A 20,558-nucleotide genomic window follows, 5' to 3' on the forward strand; every position below is an offset into this window, starting at 1 on the left:
AGTAGATGGTACAGTTGAAGAGATGGGCAGATAGAGGAACTGGACAATGGCTATTCCAAAAGGATCAGGTCATTTGCAGGACACATCTGCACCACTGCACAATCAAGAACTCACAGAAGCATCTCTAGAGATGAAGGGCAGGGTGAGGCTAAAGCAGGAATGTATGCTTAAGAAGTATACGATCTGACTTCTTTCTGATTTTGTGGAGTTCCCTTCTGCCCCTGATCAATCCACTGAGAAGACTGAGAAAGGCAAAGGCAAAGCAAGCGTGTGTGTGTGTGTGTGGGGGGGGTGTCAGCACGGTCTGGAATGGATGACAAAAGGATAGTCCCAACATAAAAAGGTACCTCATGCAAAAGAGTTCAGCAAAAAATGTCATAAAGGAATTGAGATTTGTCCTCCCTCAAACCCCAGATTTCTTCTGCTACTCAATGGCTGGTGACTGGCAGATTCTGAGAGCAGGGCTGGGTTGCAAAGGGCTGGGTTGCAAAGCTCCAGGGACCTTTTGATTCCCACACTATAGCTGTGCAGTATCCACTTTGCATAGCCCATCCAGGAGGGCCCTGGGTTAGAGATGCCACCTCTCTGAAACTAAAGCAGCTCATGACAAACAGCCCAGACGAATCCCGTGATGTCAGCATTTGACAAGTCCCTGCAGGGAACACAATGCCTCCGTCTACCATTAGAAAGCCAGTGAGTCAGGACTTGAGAAACCTTTACTATGAAAGAGACAGAAATACAGCCAGCTCTGCGTAAACAGGGCCTCCACAGCCATGGACCCGGCTAAGGACTGAAAAACATCCAGAAAAATATTTGAACATGCACAGAATAATGGAGTGATCCTTCCCTGAATAATACAGCAAACATTCAGGAGACATTTATGCTGTAATAGTTAACGAGTGATCTAGAGGTGAGAAAGTAGGTAGGAGGGAGTTAGGGATTCATCTGAGTGTAGAACTAAGGCTCTAGGTTAAATCCCCAGGGAAACACACACACTCACACGCGCGCACACACACACATGCGCGTGCACACACACGCGTGTGCACACACACAGTGCACGTGTGTGCATACACACATAACTTTATGTCCTCTTATTTTATTTTTTTAAAGATTTATTATATTTATGGGTGCACTGTAACTGTCTTCAGAGACACAAGAAGAGGGCACCAAATCCCATTACAGATAGTTATGAGTCACCATATGGTTGCTCATAACCATATGGGAATTGAGCTCAGGACCTCTGGGAGAGCAATCGGTGCTCTTAAACACTGAGCCATCTCTCCAGCCCATATGTCCTCTTATTTTTAAAAAAGATCTATTTATGTGTCTACTCAAGTGTGCAGCACCCGTATGCCTGTGCACTTCTGGACCACACTTACAGGTGGCTATGCTGCCACCAGTGGGTCCTGAGGCTGGAACTTAAGTTCCATGGAAGCACAGGAAGCACTCTTAACCTATGATCCATCTCTCCAGCACACCTCCACCCCTCTACGTGAATCTTTGTAAGATTAGTGTTTGTCACGCCTTTATACACAATATTGAGCAAATCAGATGAACCCTGTTCAAGGTTTCCTAAGTTTCTTCTGAAGTCTCAAAAAGGTCATTAAACCAGTTTCTGCGGTTTCTTTACTCATTCTCCTCTTCCAAGGAGAACTAACTACATGCCTTATGTTTTAGGGCAGTTTAAATGAAAAAAAAAAAAAAAGTTCTTGTCCTCAGGAAATACACTCCATGGAAGAAACAATTTTTTAAAAAAACTTAATCAACGTGAAGCCCGAGGATGTAGTCCAATAACAGATTGCTTGTGTACTCTTATTCAGTTAGGTCTCAACCCTGGGACAAATGCTAACAGAGATGCCTAGTTAACATATAGGCAGGCCGGACCGTTCTCCTAGAATCCCAGTTTTGGTTACCTGCTTCTTCTCTTACCCCTTTCCCTCCTGGCCCCTTGGTCTCCCTGCTCGACTCTCCCGGATGTCTCTGACTCTGGCTATGCTCTCCTTCATACCTACAATAAACCTTCTCCTCCACCATACTTAGAAGCAGTCATACCCTTTTTAAATATTTCTATTTTTCATTAATCCTTTCCTACCACCACCCACACCCACACAAAAATCTACTTTATGTCAGGATTATTAAATCTGAGTTCGGAAGAATGGTGCTAGCTAAATGTTTTAATTATTTTTCTTTCCTTTACAAAGTCCTCGCGCGCTGAATGCAAGACATAGGAAAATAATGTCAGTTTGCACAACCACAAAACAGCAATATGGCGGGCTGCTGGCTCCGCCCCGGAAGCTCCACCCCTCCGCTTCACCCTTGAGTCACCTTAAAGAGTTTCCCAGGAAGCACTCCAGCCTCCGCCTCTCTTGGGTCCCGGCCACGGCCGGGTCTAGGCCGGAGGGGAGGAAAATGGGGCACGGTTTCCGGTGACGCGATGTGCTGTAATCCCGCGAGAAGAGAGGATGCGCGCCTACCCGGACACGGCGGCCTAGGTGAGGGAGGGGGCGTGGCCGGTGCGCGGAGTCCCGAGAGTCGGGGGGCGGGAGCGCGCGCCCTGGGCGTACGCATGCGTGCACGCGGCCGGCGGGGCGGGGCTGCGAGGGGAGGGGGCGGCGGCGCTGTCGGTGTCGGTGTCGTTATCTCCGTGGCGCGGACGGTGCGTAGTGGCGCGGGTGGTCGCGGGAAAGTCCCCGGGGTGGCCCGTGTGGGGCCGGCACGACCCCGCAGCCCGCCGTGGCGGATCTCAGGGAGCGGGCACCGGCGGCCGGTTCCTCGCCGCGCCTCGGGTCGGAGCCGAGGGCGCGCGCCGCGGGGCCGGGCTGTGCCCGTGTCTCCCGGGCGACGAGGACCGCCTGGTGCCGGTTCCCCGCGAGGCACCGCGAGGACCGGTCCCGGTGGCGCTCGGCCCGCGGCGGGCCAGGGTCTCTGCGGAGGCGCCTGCAGGGAGAGGCCAGGCCCGGGTCTTGCGAAGCCCGCCAGGTGAGGGATGCTCGGCTGGCTGCTGCCGCCGAGCATTGAGGGTGGCTCTGGTTCCCGGAGGCCGGTGTTGACAGCCGGCGTCTCCGGACTTGGAGTCTTGGGCTGGGATGCTTGTAGATCTCTGAAGGAGTTGGAAGAAGTTGTGAGTCCTGGCAGGTGCGAATCAGTGCGTGAGCTGCAGCCCGGTTTACCGCGGGGTCTGATTGCTCAAAGCTAGGTGGTTGGGGTTTGTTTGTTTTTGCAGAACTCAAAGGCGTTCTGCCTACAGAGTTTAGGAAGTCTTTCACCCGACACTTGGGGCAGTTTTGCAGCTCCTGTTCCTGCCAGTGCCACCTTGCCTCACATCAGTGTTCCCTTTGCAGGCATCATGGTTATGAAAGCTACTGTAGACGACGATGCTTCGGGATGGGAGCTCGGTGTCCCGGAGAAAATGGAAAAAAGTAGCACAAGCTGGGTAGACATAACCCAGGATTTTGAAGATGCTTGTCGAGGTGAGTTTTGAACTTGGGGGCTTTTTTTGGTTCAAAGCCTGGGGCAGGATACATGGTATTTTCTCAACTTTGACTTAAAAAAAAATAATAAAAAGAAAAGGAAAAAAAGCAAGACAATCTTGTGATTTTTTTTTTTTTTAAATCAGATTTGTAGTTTTGTCTCCTGTAGCCCAGGCTGACAAGGAATGTTCTTATTGTGGCGATGACCTTGAGTTTCCTGCTCCTCTTGGATATTAAGATTACAAGCCAGGAGTACCGTGCCAGGCTCAGTGTTGATGACCATACATTACTCTGCTCTTTTTACTTTTGGTCTAAAGCAAATGTATATCGGGTAAAACTTTAAATACAGATGTTGGCGATTTTTTTAAGAAAGATTTTTATTCATGTATTTGTACATATGTGTGAGGGTGCTCACACTTGTGTGCATGTGGATGCCAGAGTAAGGCATTGGATCCCTTGGAGATGTAGTTAGGGGCCTTTTCCGGAGTCCTGGCTTATGCTGGGTTTTGAACTCTGGTCCTCATGATTGTGTACCAAATGCTCTTTGAGCCATCTTTCCAGCTCCATCACAGTTTTCTCCTAAAGTTTCCTAACTTCAACAGGTCAGATAATCCATGACAGGTCAGATAACCCATGACAGCAATGCACACACTTACTTGGGCACAAGAATTGTTGCGTGTTTGAGATTTAAAAATGATCATGTCCTATTATTCTCTTTAAGATCCTCTGGTGACTTCCCAGGCTCCTCTGTTATGGTTTCCTAAGCTCTGTTCACTGCTGACTTCAGTTTCCTCCCATTGCCCTGTCCTTCCCACTCTTTCCCCAGTGAACACCAGGGTGCCTGGCTCTGGCCTCTGTGAACTGTGTTCCCTGCACCTTGAGTTACTTTGTTTCAGACCACCTGTATGGCTTTTGCACTTCTTACATATCTTTCTGTAAGCAGATAGCCTGTAGCAGACAGGCTAAAGGGCACCTTAACTGAGCCACCATGTTTATCACCAGGATTGTAGGTGTTTGTGCTTTGCATACCCTGATGTAAGCTTGATAGTGGCAGAGATCGTGGGTATAACTGTAGAATATAGAGCTGTGTATGGCACATAGTAGGGCCAATGTTTGGTAATAACTAGGTTTAGTGGCATGTACTAGTAGTGCCATTAGTAGTCTTAGCTACTTGGGTGTTTGAGTCAGGATCACTTGAAGCTGAGAAGTGCAAGACTTGTGAGCAGTGTAGACTTCCCTCTGTAAGAAACGCTCTCCCCTCCCCAGCAGCAAGTGTTAGAGAAATGACACACAGGAGTGTGCCCGTCTAAGGGAGAGGCTGGAGGACGGGACGAAGGAGCCAGCAGTGAGAGCTCGGACTGAGAGGATGGGTTCAAGGCCGGGTAGTGAGTTAAGGCATAGGATGTGTGGTGCTGGGGTAGGGAAAGTGAGCCGAGCAACTGGGTAAGGTGGGGCGGATAAGGGAGAGTGGGAAGCTCGGACGGTTACACATTTCTTCCTGATCCATGTGCTTTGGTAGTAGTCAGGTGGTTTTGAATACTGCTTTGAAGGAGAGGAGTGAAGACTAGGTGCAGCACAAGGTGGAAAGGAAGCCAGCCGGGCCAGAAACCGTGTGCCTTCTGTCCCTTTGATGGTTCAAACTGCAAGTCCACTTCAGGTTTGTCTGCGGGAGACATCAGAAGCACCCTGGGCTGAGTCCCCCTCTAAGTCTACGGCTCGTGTCTACCAGGAGGGCGCTGTTATGTGGCGGGTTTTATGCTCCGATGTTTGGGTGATTAAATGGTTCACACCTGTCACTGTGTCCTTTTCTTAAAGTCATCTCTATTGGAGGGCTGGCGTCATGAGCCTTAAGTGAGGAAGGGCGAAGTTGTGTCTTAAAGGAAAAGTATCATTTCTGTAAGTGAAGGTGAGGACATGACCTTAGATTGAGGTAAACCATTTAAGCCAGGCTCACTGAGAATTGCGTTTTGGTGATCCTGAATAACTCAGCTTGGCACAGTTATTAGGTGAGAATCTTGAGTGCTGTTGGATTGTTGGTTTGAGCTTTTTTTTGGGCAGTGGGAAAGGTTTTGAGCCTGAGATTTCGAATGCATTTTTCTTGATGTTTATAATTTAAAATTAGCACATAGATAACAAGTTTCTCATCACATTTTCATATCTATTTATTTTGGTTGATTCTCTTTGTCACTCCTCTCCCTCTCTCCCCCTTCTCCTTACTGTCCCTCATATTCTTCTCTTTTTGTATTGTCCTGTCACTTGAGTGCTGCCGTCCTTCACACCTCTTTTCTTCAGAGCTTCTTTCTGCCCTTTCATGGGTTCTTTACTAGTCCATGATCTCCACCTGCTTCCACATAAATACACGGAATTAGGTCAGGTAACTCACGGAATTTGTCTTTCTGAGCCTGAGTTACTCACATAATTTATTTTCTACTTTTATCCAGTTTCCTACAGATTTCATTTTTCATTATGGCTGAGGCAATTCCAGTGTGTCTCTCTCACATTTTCATTATTTGTTCCTCTGTTGGTGGACTTCTAGGCTGCTGCCATTCCCTTGCTGTTGTGACTGGAGCAGCAGTGAACGTGGGCGTGAGGTAGCTCTAGTGAGATAAGACCTTCTGGTTTTATGCCCACGTTCATGCAGAAGGGTAGTGTGATGGTTCTAGATTGCTTTATTTGTATTTATGAACATCTCTGGCTGATTCCCAGCACACTCTGCGGTTTCCACCCACAGTGAGTTCAGGGCCCCTGGTGCACTCCATTGGCAGGGAGACTTGCCATCATTCGCCTTGTTGCTCACAGTCAGTCTGACTAGGGCGAAGTGCAGTTGCAGAGTAGTTTTAATTCCTTTTCCTTGGTGATCAAGGGTGCTGATCGTTTCTTGTACTGATTGATATTGACGACTCAGGTTCCTGTTGAGAAGGGTCTGTTCAGTTCCTCAGCCCACTTCTTGTTTGACACTTTATTCTTTCGGTCTTTAATTCTTGGAGTTCCTTATTTCTAGATATTAGCTCCTGTCTGAAGAACAATAAGCAAGGGTTTTCTCTCCTTTCGTCGGCTGTGTTCCCTCTGTCAATGGTTTCTTTGCCCATTCTGGGGCTCTTTTGTGCGGTTCTTGTGCTAGGCAGAAAGTCCTTGCCTTGCCTATATCTGGGGTCTGCCCCTAGCAGTTTTAGTGTTATGCGTTTTACAGTAAGCTCTTCAATCTACTTCAAAGTGGGATTTGTACTAGATGAGAGATAAGCATCTAATTTCATTCTTCTGCAAATAAATGCCAATATCATAACTGCAAAAGTTGCCTTTTTCCAGTGTGTGCTTTGACACCATTGTTCAAACATTAGGAAGCCACAGCTGCAGCCGTGTTGGTTATTTCTGGGTCTCTGCTCTGTTTTCTTGGTCTGCCTGCCAGATTTTGCCACTTGTGCGCTGTCTTTTCCACTGTGGCTCTGTGGTAGGGTTGAAGGTCAGGTACTGTGGAGCTCTAGCAAGGGTCTTTTTTTTTTTTAATGTAAATATATATTATGAGTACCGGGTCATGGATAGTAGCCCATCAGGATGGGCCTTTTTTACAAACAGTTACCTGCATAAATATATTACTTCAGTCAAGACAATATCATATCCTACATTTGTAAAAATCCCTGTCTTTTGTAATCCCTTTCCCACATCTTTCACTGTACTCACTTAACCCTATGTCATGTTTATCTCATGCAATCTCTGGTCTGATTCCTACTTCTATATATTTAATTTTTTAAAAATTATTTTATTAGATATTCTCTTCATTTACATTTCAAATGCTATCCCAAATGACCCCTATACCCTGCTCCCCTGCCCACTCACTCCCACTTCTTGGCCCTGGCATTCCCCTGTATGGGGCACATAAAGTTTGCAAGACCAAGGGGCCTCTCTTCCCAATGATGGCCAACTAGGCCATCTTCTGGTCTATATGCAGCTAGAGACATGAGCTCTGGGGGTACTGGTCAGTTCCTAGTGTTGTTCCACCTAGAGGGAGCAGTGGTCTTTTGTGGTCTTTTGGATGAGACTTGTTTTGTCTGTTGGTGGTCTTTTACGTTTCCATATGAACATTAGATTGACATTGGGAATTCAGCGAGGATTGCATTATAGATAACTTTCAGAAATGTTGCTTTCACAGTAATTCCTTTCAGTAGATGTGCTGGTTGGTTTTGTCAACCAACTTACTAATTGATGCACGAGGGCCCAGGTCATGAAGGGCAGTTCCATCTCTAGGCAGGTGGGCCTGGGCTGTATAAGAGAAGTACCTGAGTAGGACAGGAAGCAAGCCAGTAAGAAGGGCGCCTCCCTCCACTGTCTGTGCTTCCATTCCTCCAAGTTCCTGCCTTGAGTTCCTACCATGCCTTCCCTCCATGATAGGATGTAACCTGTAAGCCAGATTGTCTTAGTTAGGGTTTTACTGCTGTGACCAGACACCATGACCAAGGCAACGCTTATAAGAACAACATTTAGTTGGGACTGCTTTCAGGTTCAGAGGGTTTTTGTTCATTATCATCAAAGCGGGAACATGGTAGCATCCTGGCAAGCATGGTGCAGGAGGAGCTGAAAGTTCTTTGTCTTCATCTGAAGACCACTAGGAGAAGACTGGATTCCAGGCAGCTAGGATGAGGATTTTATAGCTCACACCCATAGTGACACACCTACTCCTTCTAATAGTGCCACTCCCCTGGCCAAGCATATACAAACCATAATATTCCACTCCTTGTCCCCCATAGGCTTGTTCAAACACATGAGTCTATGGGGGCCATACCTAAACATAGCATAATGGAAAATACATTTAGTCCAACTTCAAAAGTCCCCATAGTCTATAGCAGTCTCAATAACGTTAAAAGTCTAAAGTTCAAAGTGTCTTCTGAGATTCATCCAATCATTTAAAAGCAAGACAGGAACCAGCTGTGCAGACTCCATACTCTGCCTCTCTATGACTGATGTCAAAGCAGTCTTCAGATCTCCAACTCTTTTTTTCATCTGTGTTGCCTACAACAAACTGCTTTCTCCTGGGCTGGTTCCACTCCCTTTTAGCAGTCTTCCTCAGCAGATGGCTGTGGCATCTTGAACATCTTGGGGTCTCCAAGGCAACTTCAGTGCCACAGCTTCAGTGCCTGAGACCCACACGTGATCTTCTGGGCTCCTCCAAAGGGCTGGCGTCACTCTAAGCTCAGGTTGATCCACTCCACTGCGGTTCTTGGTGCTCATGCCATTGTACTGACATCTCCATTACGCCGGGGGCTTCCCTTCAACTAGAAATCCCCAGTAGCCTCTTACAGGCTCAACTCCTTTGCACGACCCCTTCAGTCCTGGGCCCTCAACTGCAACTGAAACTACACCTTCACCAATGGCCTCTAACAGTGCCAGCTCTCAGCTGTTCTGAATGACCCCCAATCTTGCTCACTTTCTCTGCCTTCAACTTTTGAATAAAATGTAAGTTCTCAGCTACTGCTCCATGCAGTGCCTTGCTACCTGCTGCTATGCTTCCATGCTGCCCTGATGGAAATGGATTCTACCTCCCTGGAACTAAAAGCAAGCTCCCAATTAAATGTTTCCTTTCATAAGTGACCTTGGTCATGGTGTCTGATAACTAGTTTAATATTTACACAACACAATCTAGAGCCAGCAGAGAGGGAACCTCAATTGAGAAAATGCCTTCATGAGATCAGGCTTTGGGAAGGCTATAGGGCATTTTCTTAATTAGTGATCGATGGGCAAGAGTCCAGGCCATTGTGGGTGGGGCCACTCCTGGGCATGTGGTCCTGGGCTCCATAAGAAAACAGACTAAGCAAGACATGAGGAGCAAGCCGGTGAGCAGCATTCCTCCACAGCCTCTGCATCAGCTCCTGCCTCCAGGTTCCTGCCCTCACTGCCCTTACTGTGAATGAAATAAACCTCTTACTCCCCAAGTTACTTTTAGTCGTGGTGTTCCTTTTTTTTTTTTTTTTTTGGTTTTTTTGAGACAGGGTTTCTCTGGCTGTCCTGGAACTCATTTTGTGGACCAGGCTGGTCTTGAGCTCAGAAATCCGCCTGCCTCTGCCTCCCGAGTGCTGGGATTAAAGGCGTGCGCCACCACACCTGGCTAGTCATGGTGTTTCTTCAAAGCAATAGTAACCCTATCTAGAACAGTCTCTCTTCACAGAAATACAACAGTAGCTAAGACATTTCAGTGTAAACTATGGTCTCTGTTACCTTTCAGAGCTGTTATTGAAAGCTGAATTTATTTGCGTTATTTTGTTGATTTTGTTGTGTTTATTCCTCTTCTCTTTCTTCACTATTATTCTAGCATGGTTATTCTTCTCTGGCTTTGTAAATAGCTGTTTTTCTCTCCAGCCTAAAGGATTCCTTCAGGTATCTTTTGTAAAGTTGTCTGGGTTGTTATAAATCCCTTCAGCCTGTTTTTTATTTCTCCTTCCTTTATGACAGATAGCTTTGCAGGCAATAGTAATTTGGGCTGGTGGCTTTTGTTCAGATCTTGAAATTCATCTTTCCCAGATCTCCTGGCTCTTAAAGCCTCATTTGATGAGCCTGTTTTTTTTTTGTTTTTGTTTTTGTTTTTTGTTTTTTGGTGTGGGGGTGGGGCTGTGTTTATGTGTGATGTGGTGCTTCTGTCTTGGCACTTTCAATTAAATTCTTGTTCAAGTCTTACCTTGCGGTTTCACTGGTTTGGGATGCTTTATGAAGGTTGGATTTAGGCTATCTCTGGTTCATTTTAAACATTTGAATTTGAAGATTTTGTCTGTTGTCCCCCAGAAAACCCCCATTTGCCTCTCTGATCCCATCTTCCCCTCCCTCCCTCCCTTTGTACTGGGGTGAAGCCCTAGTGTGTGCTAGGCCATTGCTTTACCACTGACCTTCATCTCCAGCCCACGGACACTGTGTGGATTGGCAGTTTACTCAAAGTGTTTTGAACATTTATGTAAAACTGAGCCTTTAAATGTGATTTTGACATTGTTCCTGTAACAACAGAGGTTAGATGATGACCCTGTGTGGTTTAGAAACCAGAGAGGGAGCAGTTGTTTCTGTGGGAAAGTTCACATCTTGCAGTGAAATATGCTAGTAACTTTAAAAATGATTTTCCCCCTTCCCTTCTCCCTTTTGCTCTGGGCCCGCTCGCTCCAGCCCTTGCTTGCTCTGGCCCATAGGGTTTTTTTTTTTTTTTTTTTTTAAAGATTTATTTATTTATTATTTGTAAGTACACTGTAGCTGTCTTCAGACACTCCAGAAGAGGGCGTCAGATCTTGTTACCGATGGTTATGAGCCACCATGTGGTTGCTGGGATTTGAACTCTGGACCTTCGGAAGAGCAGTCAGGTGCTCTTACCCACTGAGCCATCTCACCCGCCCTGGGTTTTTTTTTGTTGTTGTTGTTCGTTTGTTTCTCATTATGGTTGGTTGTGAGCTGCCATATGGTTGCTGGGATTTGAACTTGTGACCTCTGGAAGAGCAGTCAGTGCTTTTTAACTGCTGAGCCATCTTACCAGCTCCGAAAAATGACTTTAAAAATTTTAATTCTTACTGGAATATTAAGATAACCATCTTAATTTGCTTGTTAGTTTTCAGTCCTGTGAGGTTTTTCTTTTTTCTTTTCTTTTTTTTGACCCATTTCATAATGCAAGCATAATTGAAAGCATCACTGTGGTAATTGAGTATCTAGCCAATCCTTAGAAAATGATTTTTAAAGTAATCCAAGCATGTTTCCTTTTAGTCTGGAAACTTAAACTTCATTGCACTATTAAAGTAACTTTTCTCTCTGATTCTTTTAGAGCTGAAGTTGGGAGAACTGCTTCATGATAAGCTGTGAGTATTTGTGTAGTAGTAGTAGAAAACTTTAATCTTTTTTTCTCAGGTAGAATATTCTTTGAAGTCCGAGTAAATTTATATTTCAAATGAGTTATAAATACAATTTCTATTTCAGTTTGGGTGAGCTATCTTGAGTCACTGACTTGGTTACGATATGAAATGTCAAACTGTTAGGACACTTCTCATGAAGATGGCCATGCTGAACATGGGATTTTTGAAGAAAGCTACAGTTGTATGTCTAGTATGGTAGATTTATCAGTGACTGAGTGCTGGTGTGGAATAAAGTTGACGATCTCCAAGTGAAGCACAGGATAGGAAATCCTGGCCTATATTTATCCCTCGCTATGTTGCTGCCGACACGCTGTGGCCAGGCTCCTTCCTGGTTAGAACAACAAAATCTTGAATTAGCAAGTGAATAAATTTAGACAGTATTTGCTGGAGGAATGAGGAGAGGTGGAAATTTGCTCTTAAAGCCTTAGTGTGTTAAGAATCATCTAGAAAGCTTTAAAAAATCCCTGGCTGGATCCAAAATTTCATATTTATTTATTTATTTTAAAAGATTTATTTATTTATTATATGTAAGTACACTGTAGCTGTCTTCAGACACTCCAGAAGAGGGCGTCAGGTCTTGTTATGGGTGGTTGTGAGCCACCATGTGGTTGCTGGGATTTGAACTCTGGACCTTCGGAAGAGCAGTCAGGTGCTCTCACCCACTGAGCCATCTCACCAGCCCCCAAAATTTCATATTTAAGTGAGTAAGCTTGAGGCCAGAGTTAGAATTTCCAACAGCTTCCAAGGTCAGACAAGTTGCTGGTCTATGTTGAGAACTTAGGCTGTTTCTACAGTTGCTTTTTCTTTATAGCTTTGTAGATTATGAAAGGAAAGGTTTTATTTGCTTGTTTTACAGGTTTAGAACTTTGATCTATTTAAACATTTAGATTTTCCCATGAGATGAGTGGTTTTTCTCAAAAGCATTGACTGGTAGTTTCCAATTGAGTGTGAAATTCCTTCGTTTGCTTTATTTCCCATAGAACCTGTTCATAGAGCTTCCCCCTAGTCTTTGTATTCTAGAATATATTTATCCATTCTCATAGCATTGTTTGGTAGTTGATGAAGCCATATTGTTCTATATTGTTTTTGTTGACAAAACTCTTGCATTCTTTTGTTTTGTTTTGTTTTGTTTTTTGTTTTTTTCAAGACAGGGTTTCTCTGTATAGCCCTGGCTGTCCTGGAACTCACTTTGTAGACCAGGCTGGCCTCGAACTCAGAAATCCGCCTGCCTCTGCCTCCCGAGTGCTGGGATTAAAGGCGTGCGCCACCACGCCCAGCAACTCTTGCATTCTTGAGTGCTTTCCTGTTTGACTTGAGATCCTACCATTTTGGTCAGTACTTTCAGGCGCTGTCAGCATGAGTGTTGTCTTTGCTGGACTGTAAGCAGGTTGCCAGAGTGTCTTTTGTTTTGTTTTGTTTTTGTTTTGTTTTTGAAGGCAGATTTACTCTGCGTAGCTCTAGTTCTAGAACTTACCCTGTAGATAGATCTCAGAGATCCGCCTGCCTCTGCCCCCCCACCTCTGGAGTGCTAGAATTAAAGGTGTGCACTGCCACTGACCAGCTTGCTACCACATCTTAAACTGAATGTAACATTTGCATCATGGTGGAAATTTGTCTTTATGAAGTTTATTTTGTTCCTTTAGAACTTGGAATTGAACGCAAGTTCTTTGCCTCTGCGTTACATCCCCTGTCCTGAAGGCTCTGCTGCTTTGTAGTATATGTGCTGCCAAAGCCTCTGTGGCCTGTAGAGGGATGGTTTAGAGACACGTGCTACTTACCAGTCTGATCAGTTTACTTCATCTCTTTTTCCTCTGCCATCTCTTGAGGCAAACCTCAGTTCTTTTTAATGAGTTTTCATTGGGTGATAGCTATCTTTGTCCGTGGTCAGCAGCCAGACAGTCTAGATTGTTTTGCATTATGTAATTGCTAAAATCTTGGACTATGTAAATCAATTACCATTAAGCTATGAGAAAATGGAGCTGGAAGAGGGAAGATGGCTCAGCTGATGAAGTGTTTGCTTTGTAAACATGAGGACCTGTAAAATCCCTGCATGAATCTAATCTCAAAATGGGGAGGCAGAGACAGGAGCATCACTGGGGTTGCTGACTAAGGTCCAGGCCAAGGAGAGATGTCTCTCAGGATCACTCTTGCACATGCAGCCATGCAAGCATATACAAATGTGCATACACATGAATGTGCATAAACATGTATGGATATACAAGCACTAATACATACAAGAAACATATATGGAAAGTGAAAAAAGTTACACACAACATTCTGAAAGTCAAAATTATTTAAGGAATGACATTTGACAGGAATCGAACACTTTCCTCCAAAAGTGACTGATCCATGTGCTGTTGAAGGAAGTATAAGGGTAATTTAAAATTTTTCCTCCAAAGAGCATTAAGATAATTTGTATAATGAGTTAGTGAATTTTTGTGCTGATGATTAATTGAAACAAGTTTTAGCAAATGATACATGTAATAGAAGTAAATACATGGACTACTGTAGTTGCTAAAAGCCCCGTGATAATGTCTGTATAACTGCAGAGATATGGGCTCATGTGTTTGTAGGTTTGGTCTTTTTGAAGCCATGTCTGCTATTGAAATGATGGATCCCAAGATGGACGCCGGTATGATCGGGAACCAAGTGAATAGAAAAGTTCTCAATTTTGAACAAGCTATCAAGGTAGTTATTGTATTTTTTGTGTGTCTCTGGCTTTTAAGAAATACCTATATTTAATGTTAAAATGTGCTTAATACCAAAATTACGAAGGCTGTTCAACTGTATTTTTACAAGCTTCTCAGACATAAGAATTAGCATCTAAAGCAGGCATGATAGAATATTCCTATTGTCCCAGCACTTGGGAGTGAGGCAGGAGGATCAGCAGACCAGCCTCAGCTATATAGTGACTTTGAGATCATGCTGGCATTCATGAGACCTTGGTTTTGTTTTAATATTTAGTTATCCGTCTCAATTAATGATGTGAAGTCCTTGTTATAAACTTGCTCTAAGTTTGTCCATTTGTGTATTCTTTGATTTCATTTTGAAGGTATTTGAGTTTATATTCAGGATGTTTAACTCAGATTACATTTCTGCCATTATATATTGAGATGCTGGGGTAGGAGAACACCTGTGAGGTGTGAATAGCTGTGAGGTGTGAATAGCTGTGAGGTCCAAGCTGCAGAGTGAGGCTGTTTCAAACAACAGAAGACAAAAACAAAGAAAATGAAATAAATAAACAGAACTGATTTTGAGCCAGTAGGTAGCATATGCCTGTCATTCCAACCTGGGCCGTGTGATTTCAACTGGGCTTTAGAATGCTTACCAATGTGACCTCCCTCTTCTTCCTTCCTTGAGACACAGTCTCTTGTAGTCCACATTGGAACTGACCTTGCTTTATCACTCATTAGGACCTTGAAATCCTCTTTCTCCTGACTCCACAAGTGCTGGCCTTTTATTTTATAGACTTGAGAACACTATATATGGGAAGCTTGGCCTTTTTATCTTAACGACCTTTATTGTTTCAAATTAGACTTTGATATTTTTAATCAAGATTTAATCTTTCATCATAGATTAGTGAAGACTTACTTAAGATATATGGTTTCTTCAATTATGTACTAGAGTAAACTTGACAAGTACACATGTCTCAGTGATACAGTAGTACAGGCTGTAAGCACGAGGGTGAAGAGGTAGGACCAGGGTCCCCAGTCACCCTGGGCTTCAGATGACTACTGTAGCCAGAACAAGAAACAGGATTCACTTCCTAAGAACAAAACATTAAGTTGGTGTTTTGTTTTTTCAGATAGATATGTTAGTGTTTTTTTGGATTATTATTTTTAATACCTAATTTTAAACTTGACAACACAGCTGTACATACAGCTCTCTTTCTTGAATTTCCTGTTATTTGTACTCTCCTTTTCAGGATGGCACCATTAAAATTAAAGACCTCAGCCTGCCTGAACTGATAGGAATAATGGATACCTGTTTCTGCTGTTTGGTAAGAAATAAAATAAGACTGTTGATTAATTAAACTGTGGCCTACCTGATTCTTTGAATTTAAGTTGTGTGTACCATGGGGACTATAAAATAGTGCAGCACCAGCCCTCAGAAAGCAGACATACAGTTCATAGGTTAGTAAGCCTCAGGAAACCACACCTCATCCTCTGACTGCACTGCCGTATTCAGCATGCTGTGCTAACGGGGAGCTTTGTGTCAGTGAGGAGAAGATTCTTCCAGCCATTACCCAGATTAATTACTCTGTTTTGTTTTCAAGTTATCAAGAGAAATTGTACTTCAGGCTCCATGAGGTGAGCACAGATGAAGCACAGGGAAGTGTGGACTGGCCCTGCAGATGTGGTTGCTGTTCCAGGAGAGATTGTCAGGCTGTCCCCTGCTACAAAGTCTTCTAGTGACTTAGCTGGGCTGGATGGGTGTCATTTCCAGGCAGTGTTGTTTAATTGTAAAAAAAAAATAATGTCACTTTTTGTAAGATTTGTTATCATTGGGCATACAATGGTAATGGGATGTCAGCAGCACCTGTGCACCAGCTGTTGACATGGACTGTTCATATCTGAGGTCCCAGCGCTTTATTATATCGCCTAAGGCTCCAGTGCTGACAGGCACAGAGTCTCTATTACCTTTTAGCAATGCACTAGTCCTAAAGGAGTGGGAAAGGCCAAGAAGGGTTGCTGGCAGTAGGTTTCAGTGTGGGATTGTTTGCTCGTGAATGCTACATACTCTCTCTACTTTGATTAGACATTAAGATGATGGAGAGTGGAATATTAGACTTAAGAATGCTTCTCATAGATGGCTAGGCACTTACAGTGTATAGATGGAGCACTGTAGTTTGAAAATCTGAAGTATGCAACCTGTCGAGCACTAGCTTCATGTTTCTTGTTGCAGAGCATTTTGAGACTCGCTTGACCTATATGGGCTTCTTGGAAATTTTACCTAGTGAAAGCAAGTTCTTAGTCCTGACTTTTGTGACCTCCTTTTTAATGATCTTTTCAATCTTATGATTAATTGTACTTATATGGGTCTAGGCCTCACTGGCTAAAGATTAGACTTTGCCAATCCTGTATACCACTCTCTCTCAACAGATCACATGGCTCGAAGGCCATTCCTTGGCACAGACAGTGTTTACGTGCCTTTACATTCATAATCCTGACTTCATAGAAGATCCTGCTATGAAAGCTTTTGCTCTGGGAATCTTGAAGATCTGTGACATTGCAAGGGAAAAAGTAAATAAAGCTGCTGTTTTTGAAGAGGTAAAGAAATCTAGAAGCTCACCGACCATCTTACTGTGCTGTAGATGAATGACTCGTGATGTGTGCTTGGGTCCACATGTATAACTAAGGAATAGTTATTTTAAAAATTGCCTTTGCCATGTGTGGTACGTGTCTGCAGTTCAACCTCAGAACACAGAAGCAGAAAGGACCAGCCTGGGCTATTCAGCAAACTGCTGTTGGGGGTGAACATTGCTGCCTTTGGTGGCGCCTACCTCCATGTTCCAACTGTGAGGAAGCTAAAGCCAAAAGTCGGTTACAGTTGTGGTTAGTTTATTGCTTGCTGAGGGAAACATCTCTACTTTGGGATGAAACTCCCTGAGGCTTTGCATGGTATGAAGTGTTCTTTCACGTGGTGCCTGATAATCGGACTGTGATGGAGGACAGGTTAGACAGTGTAGATGTCATGTGTGCTGTGGTGATTCCGGATGCAGGCTGCTTTTTACAGATTTCAGAAGCTACGGCTTTGCTTGTTGGCCCACACTCCTTGGACAGGGTCACGTGCTGGTTGTTAGAGCTGTTAGTGCGAGCCTCTCTTCTGATGCTGCCATACCTGCTGACTTAGACAGCTTACGGCCTTTGATTTTCATTCAGGACTGATTCCTTGATCCTATCAAAGTTTTACTGTTATTACTCTCTTGCCCTTTTTACTTAAATTTACTTTAATAAAGTGAATGAAGGAAAACAAGTTTCTACTAGCAATTTCTGCTTCCAGTTCGTGACTGTGAGCATCATGTGAGCCCCTGATACTGCTTAGAGATCACGGCATTTCCCTGCCTCTTCAGCCTCACTTTCTGCAGATTGCCAAGACTTTCCTATCTTCTCTGTAAGCACGACCACGACTCTGCGCCTTTCTTCTGCCTTCCACCTTCTGCTGATCCTGACACCTTGCTTTCACTTGTGTTCTCCTCTATCTCTAAAGAATGTATTTATGAGCCATTTCATAATTGGAGATAGTTTATTTTCCATACGGTGTATTCTGATCAGGGTCTCCCCTCCATCATCTGCTCTCTAAAGAATGTATTCATGAGCCATTTCATAATTGGAGATAGTTTATTTTCCATATGGTGTATTCTGATCAGGGTCTCCCCATCATCTGCTCCCTGATCCTGCCCTGCACCCACCCATCCAATGGTAAGCCTTCTTTTCTCTTTCTTTGGAAAACAAACAGTCCAATTAAAAACCAAAAACAAACAAACAAACAAACAGACAGCAGCAACAACAACAAAACAAAAACCAATAATAGAACAAAGCAAACAAACACAAAATCAGAAAACATACTAAACAAAAGACAAAGGTTTTTTTTGTTTTGTTTTTAAAAATGGCCCAAGCAAAGCATTGTGAGACCAAACATCTCCAAAAACACTTAATGTAGTTTGTATACCTAATCAGATTCTGCTGGAGAAAACTAATTTTTCCTTTGCAGGCTGTCAGTTGTCTCGGGTTTGGGGTCAAGGATGGGGCCTTGTGTCCTCTTCCCTCTCCTAGTACTGTCCTATGCAGGGCCTGTGCATGCTGCCACGGTGTCTGTGAGGTCATGTGTGTGTCAGTCTTGTGTCTGGAAGGACCCTTTCCTTAGCGTCTTCCATCCCCATTGATCTTAACAGTAGTGCCCTATGTGCTGAAGGCCAGCCTGATGAAGACATCCCATTTAGGACTGAGGTTTTGGGGCCTTTTCTACTCCCAAGTGTCCTCTCATGTCTGTCTGCGGACTCTAACCCTTGTCTTCATCAGAGGAGATGCTTAGCACCTCCGTCTCCTAACTCAGCACACAGGTGCTCTTTATGCTGTATCTCAGGTCTTCCAACCTTTAGCATGTCTGACCCTCATGTTCTGCCCAAATCTGTTGGTTTTTTTTTTTGATTTTTCGAGACAGGGTTTCTCTGTATAGCCCTGGCTGTCCTGGAACTCACTTTGTAGACCAGGCTGGCCTCGAACTCAGAAATCCGCCTGCCTCTGCCTCCCAAGTGCTGGGATTAAAGGTGTGTGCCACCATGCCCGGCAGTTGGTTTGTTTGTATTTTTACCTTCAGATTGTTATGATATATCTGTTTCCACTTTCTCTGGTACTTTTTTCTTTATTTAATCCATGATTCAATAAACCTAATTAGACTGAGCCTGTCTTGTGAAACTGTGACATCAGTGTGGTGATCAAAGACCTCAGAGGCAAGGGAGACCAGAGAGGAAGGAGAAGCAAAGAGACTAAGAGACTAAATGCCTTATGCTTCCTGTGTAACACTCCACCCTGTGGGGTAGATCCTGTTTCTTCTGTCATGGTCTTTGCTCAGGCTGCCTCAGTCCCTGCCTGGATTGTGGGTATAGTGAGTGTGTAGCTTTTTTGGGTTCACTGATTTTTGTTCATAAGCTCACAAAGCTTTCAAAACATTTTAGTGGCTGCAATTTGTATATGTGTCTTCCATGGAGTCAGTGCGGCAGTGACTCAGAATCAGTTCTTGTGAATGATGCTCACATGGTTTGACAGAGGTCAGATTCTGGTGAATGATGTATCCATGGTTACACAGAGCCTGCTGTGTTCTGGAGGAACCTGGAGGTGGTGACTGATGCGGGGCCCTGGGGGAGAGCTGCTCACTGCTGCAGGGGTGGGGTGGGGGCCCTGGGGGAGTGCTGCTCACTGGTGCGGGGGCCCTGGGAGAGCACTGCTCACTGGTGGTCACTGGTGCAGGGCCCTGGGGAGCACTGCTCACTGGTGCTGGGCCCTGGGGGAGCGCTGCTCACTGGTGCTCACTGGTGCGGGGCCCTGGGGGAGCGCTGCTCACTGGTGCTCACTGGTGCGGGGGGCCCTGGGGGAGCGCTGCTCACTGGTGCTCACTGGTGCGAGGCCCTGGGGGAGCGCTGCTCACTGGTGCTCACTGGTGCGGGGCCCTGGGGGAGCGCTGCTCACTGGTAGTCACTGGTGCGGGGTCCTGGGGAGCGCTGCTCACTGGTGGTCACTGGTGCAGGGCCCTGGAGAGCACTGCTCACTGGTGGTCACTGGTGCAGGGCCCTGGAGAGCACTGCTCACTGGTGGCCACTGGTGCAGGGCCCTGGGGAGCACTGCTCACTGGTGCTCACTGGTGTGGGGCCCTGGGGGAGCGCTGCCCTAGCACTGGTTTGCTCCTTCTGGTATGTTCATCCTGCTTTCTTAAACCCAGGACCACCACCACATGCCCAACAGTAGGCTGGGCCTTCCCACATCAGTGACTAAGTCAGAAAATGCAGTGCAGTCTTGCCCACAGGCATATCTTATGGAGGCATTTTCTTAATTGAGGGTCTGTCTTCCCAAGTAACTGTAGTGTGCAGAGTTGACAATAAACTAGTCAGCACCGAGGGGCTCTAGGGGAGGAACTCAAGGAAGACAGGAGCCTGGAAACGAGCTAATGCGAAGGCATGGAGGGAGGAGTGCTGCTGCCGCCTTGCTTTCCATGGCTTGCTCAGCCTACTTTTCTATATCCCAGGGATGGCACCACAAAGGCAGCTGAGCCCTCCCACATCAGCCATTAACCAAGGCACTCTCCCACAGTCTTCCTACAGGCCAGCCTGATGGAGGCATTTTCTTCCTACAGAAATCTAGCTTTGTGGCAAGTTGACGAAAACCAACCAGCAAAAGACATTTATCAACACATATTGAACCCTAAGTCCCTTTGTGCTAAGCCCGAAGCTGAAGCAATGAATTAAACATATCTCATGGATATAGTCTGTGGACAAAGCAGTTAATGTATAAGTAGTAGTGCAAACAGAATGTCATGTGGTGATAAGCTCTGTGACGAGAAATCTGTGGGTCAAGCAAATGTGCTGTGAAGAAGCAAGAGCTGCACATGGGGGGTGCACCTCTTTATTCCTAGCACTGGTCGTTGGGGGTACGCCCCTTTAATCCCAGCACTGGACAGTGGGGGTACGCCCCTTTAATCCCAGCACTGGACAGTGGGGGTACGC

The 20,558-nt window shown here is 45.1% G+C and overlaps 1 protein-coding gene across 1 annotated transcript in view; it reads left to right on the plus strand.

Moving 5' to 3' along the window:
* The first annotated feature begins 2,538 nt into the window (after nt 1-2,538).
* The window catches only part of Naa35 (N(alpha)-acetyltransferase 35, NatC auxiliary subunit), a 51,145-nt gene continuing 33,125 nt past the window's right edge, over nt 2,539-20,558 (plus strand). The window contains exons 1-6 of the mRNA XM_021215230.1: nt 2,539-2,656; nt 3,342-3,470; nt 11,251-11,284; nt 13,912-14,026; nt 15,264-15,338; nt 16,441-16,608. Coding sequence (XP_021070889.1) covers nt 3,347-3,470; nt 11,251-11,284; nt 13,912-14,026; nt 15,264-15,338; nt 16,441-16,608 — 516 coding nt within the window. The 5' untranslated portion in view covers nt 2,539-2,656; nt 3,342-3,346. The remainder of the gene's footprint in view (nt 2,657-3,341; nt 3,471-11,250; nt 11,285-13,911; nt 14,027-15,263; nt 15,339-16,440; nt 16,609-20,558) is intronic.

The sequence above is a fragment of the Mus pahari genome, chromosome 16 (genome assembly GCF_900095145.1).
Source record: "Mus pahari chromosome 16, PAHARI_EIJ_v1.1, whole genome shotgun sequence".
Classification (NCBI taxonomy): Eukaryota; Metazoa; Chordata; class Mammalia; order Rodentia; family Muridae; genus Mus; species Mus pahari.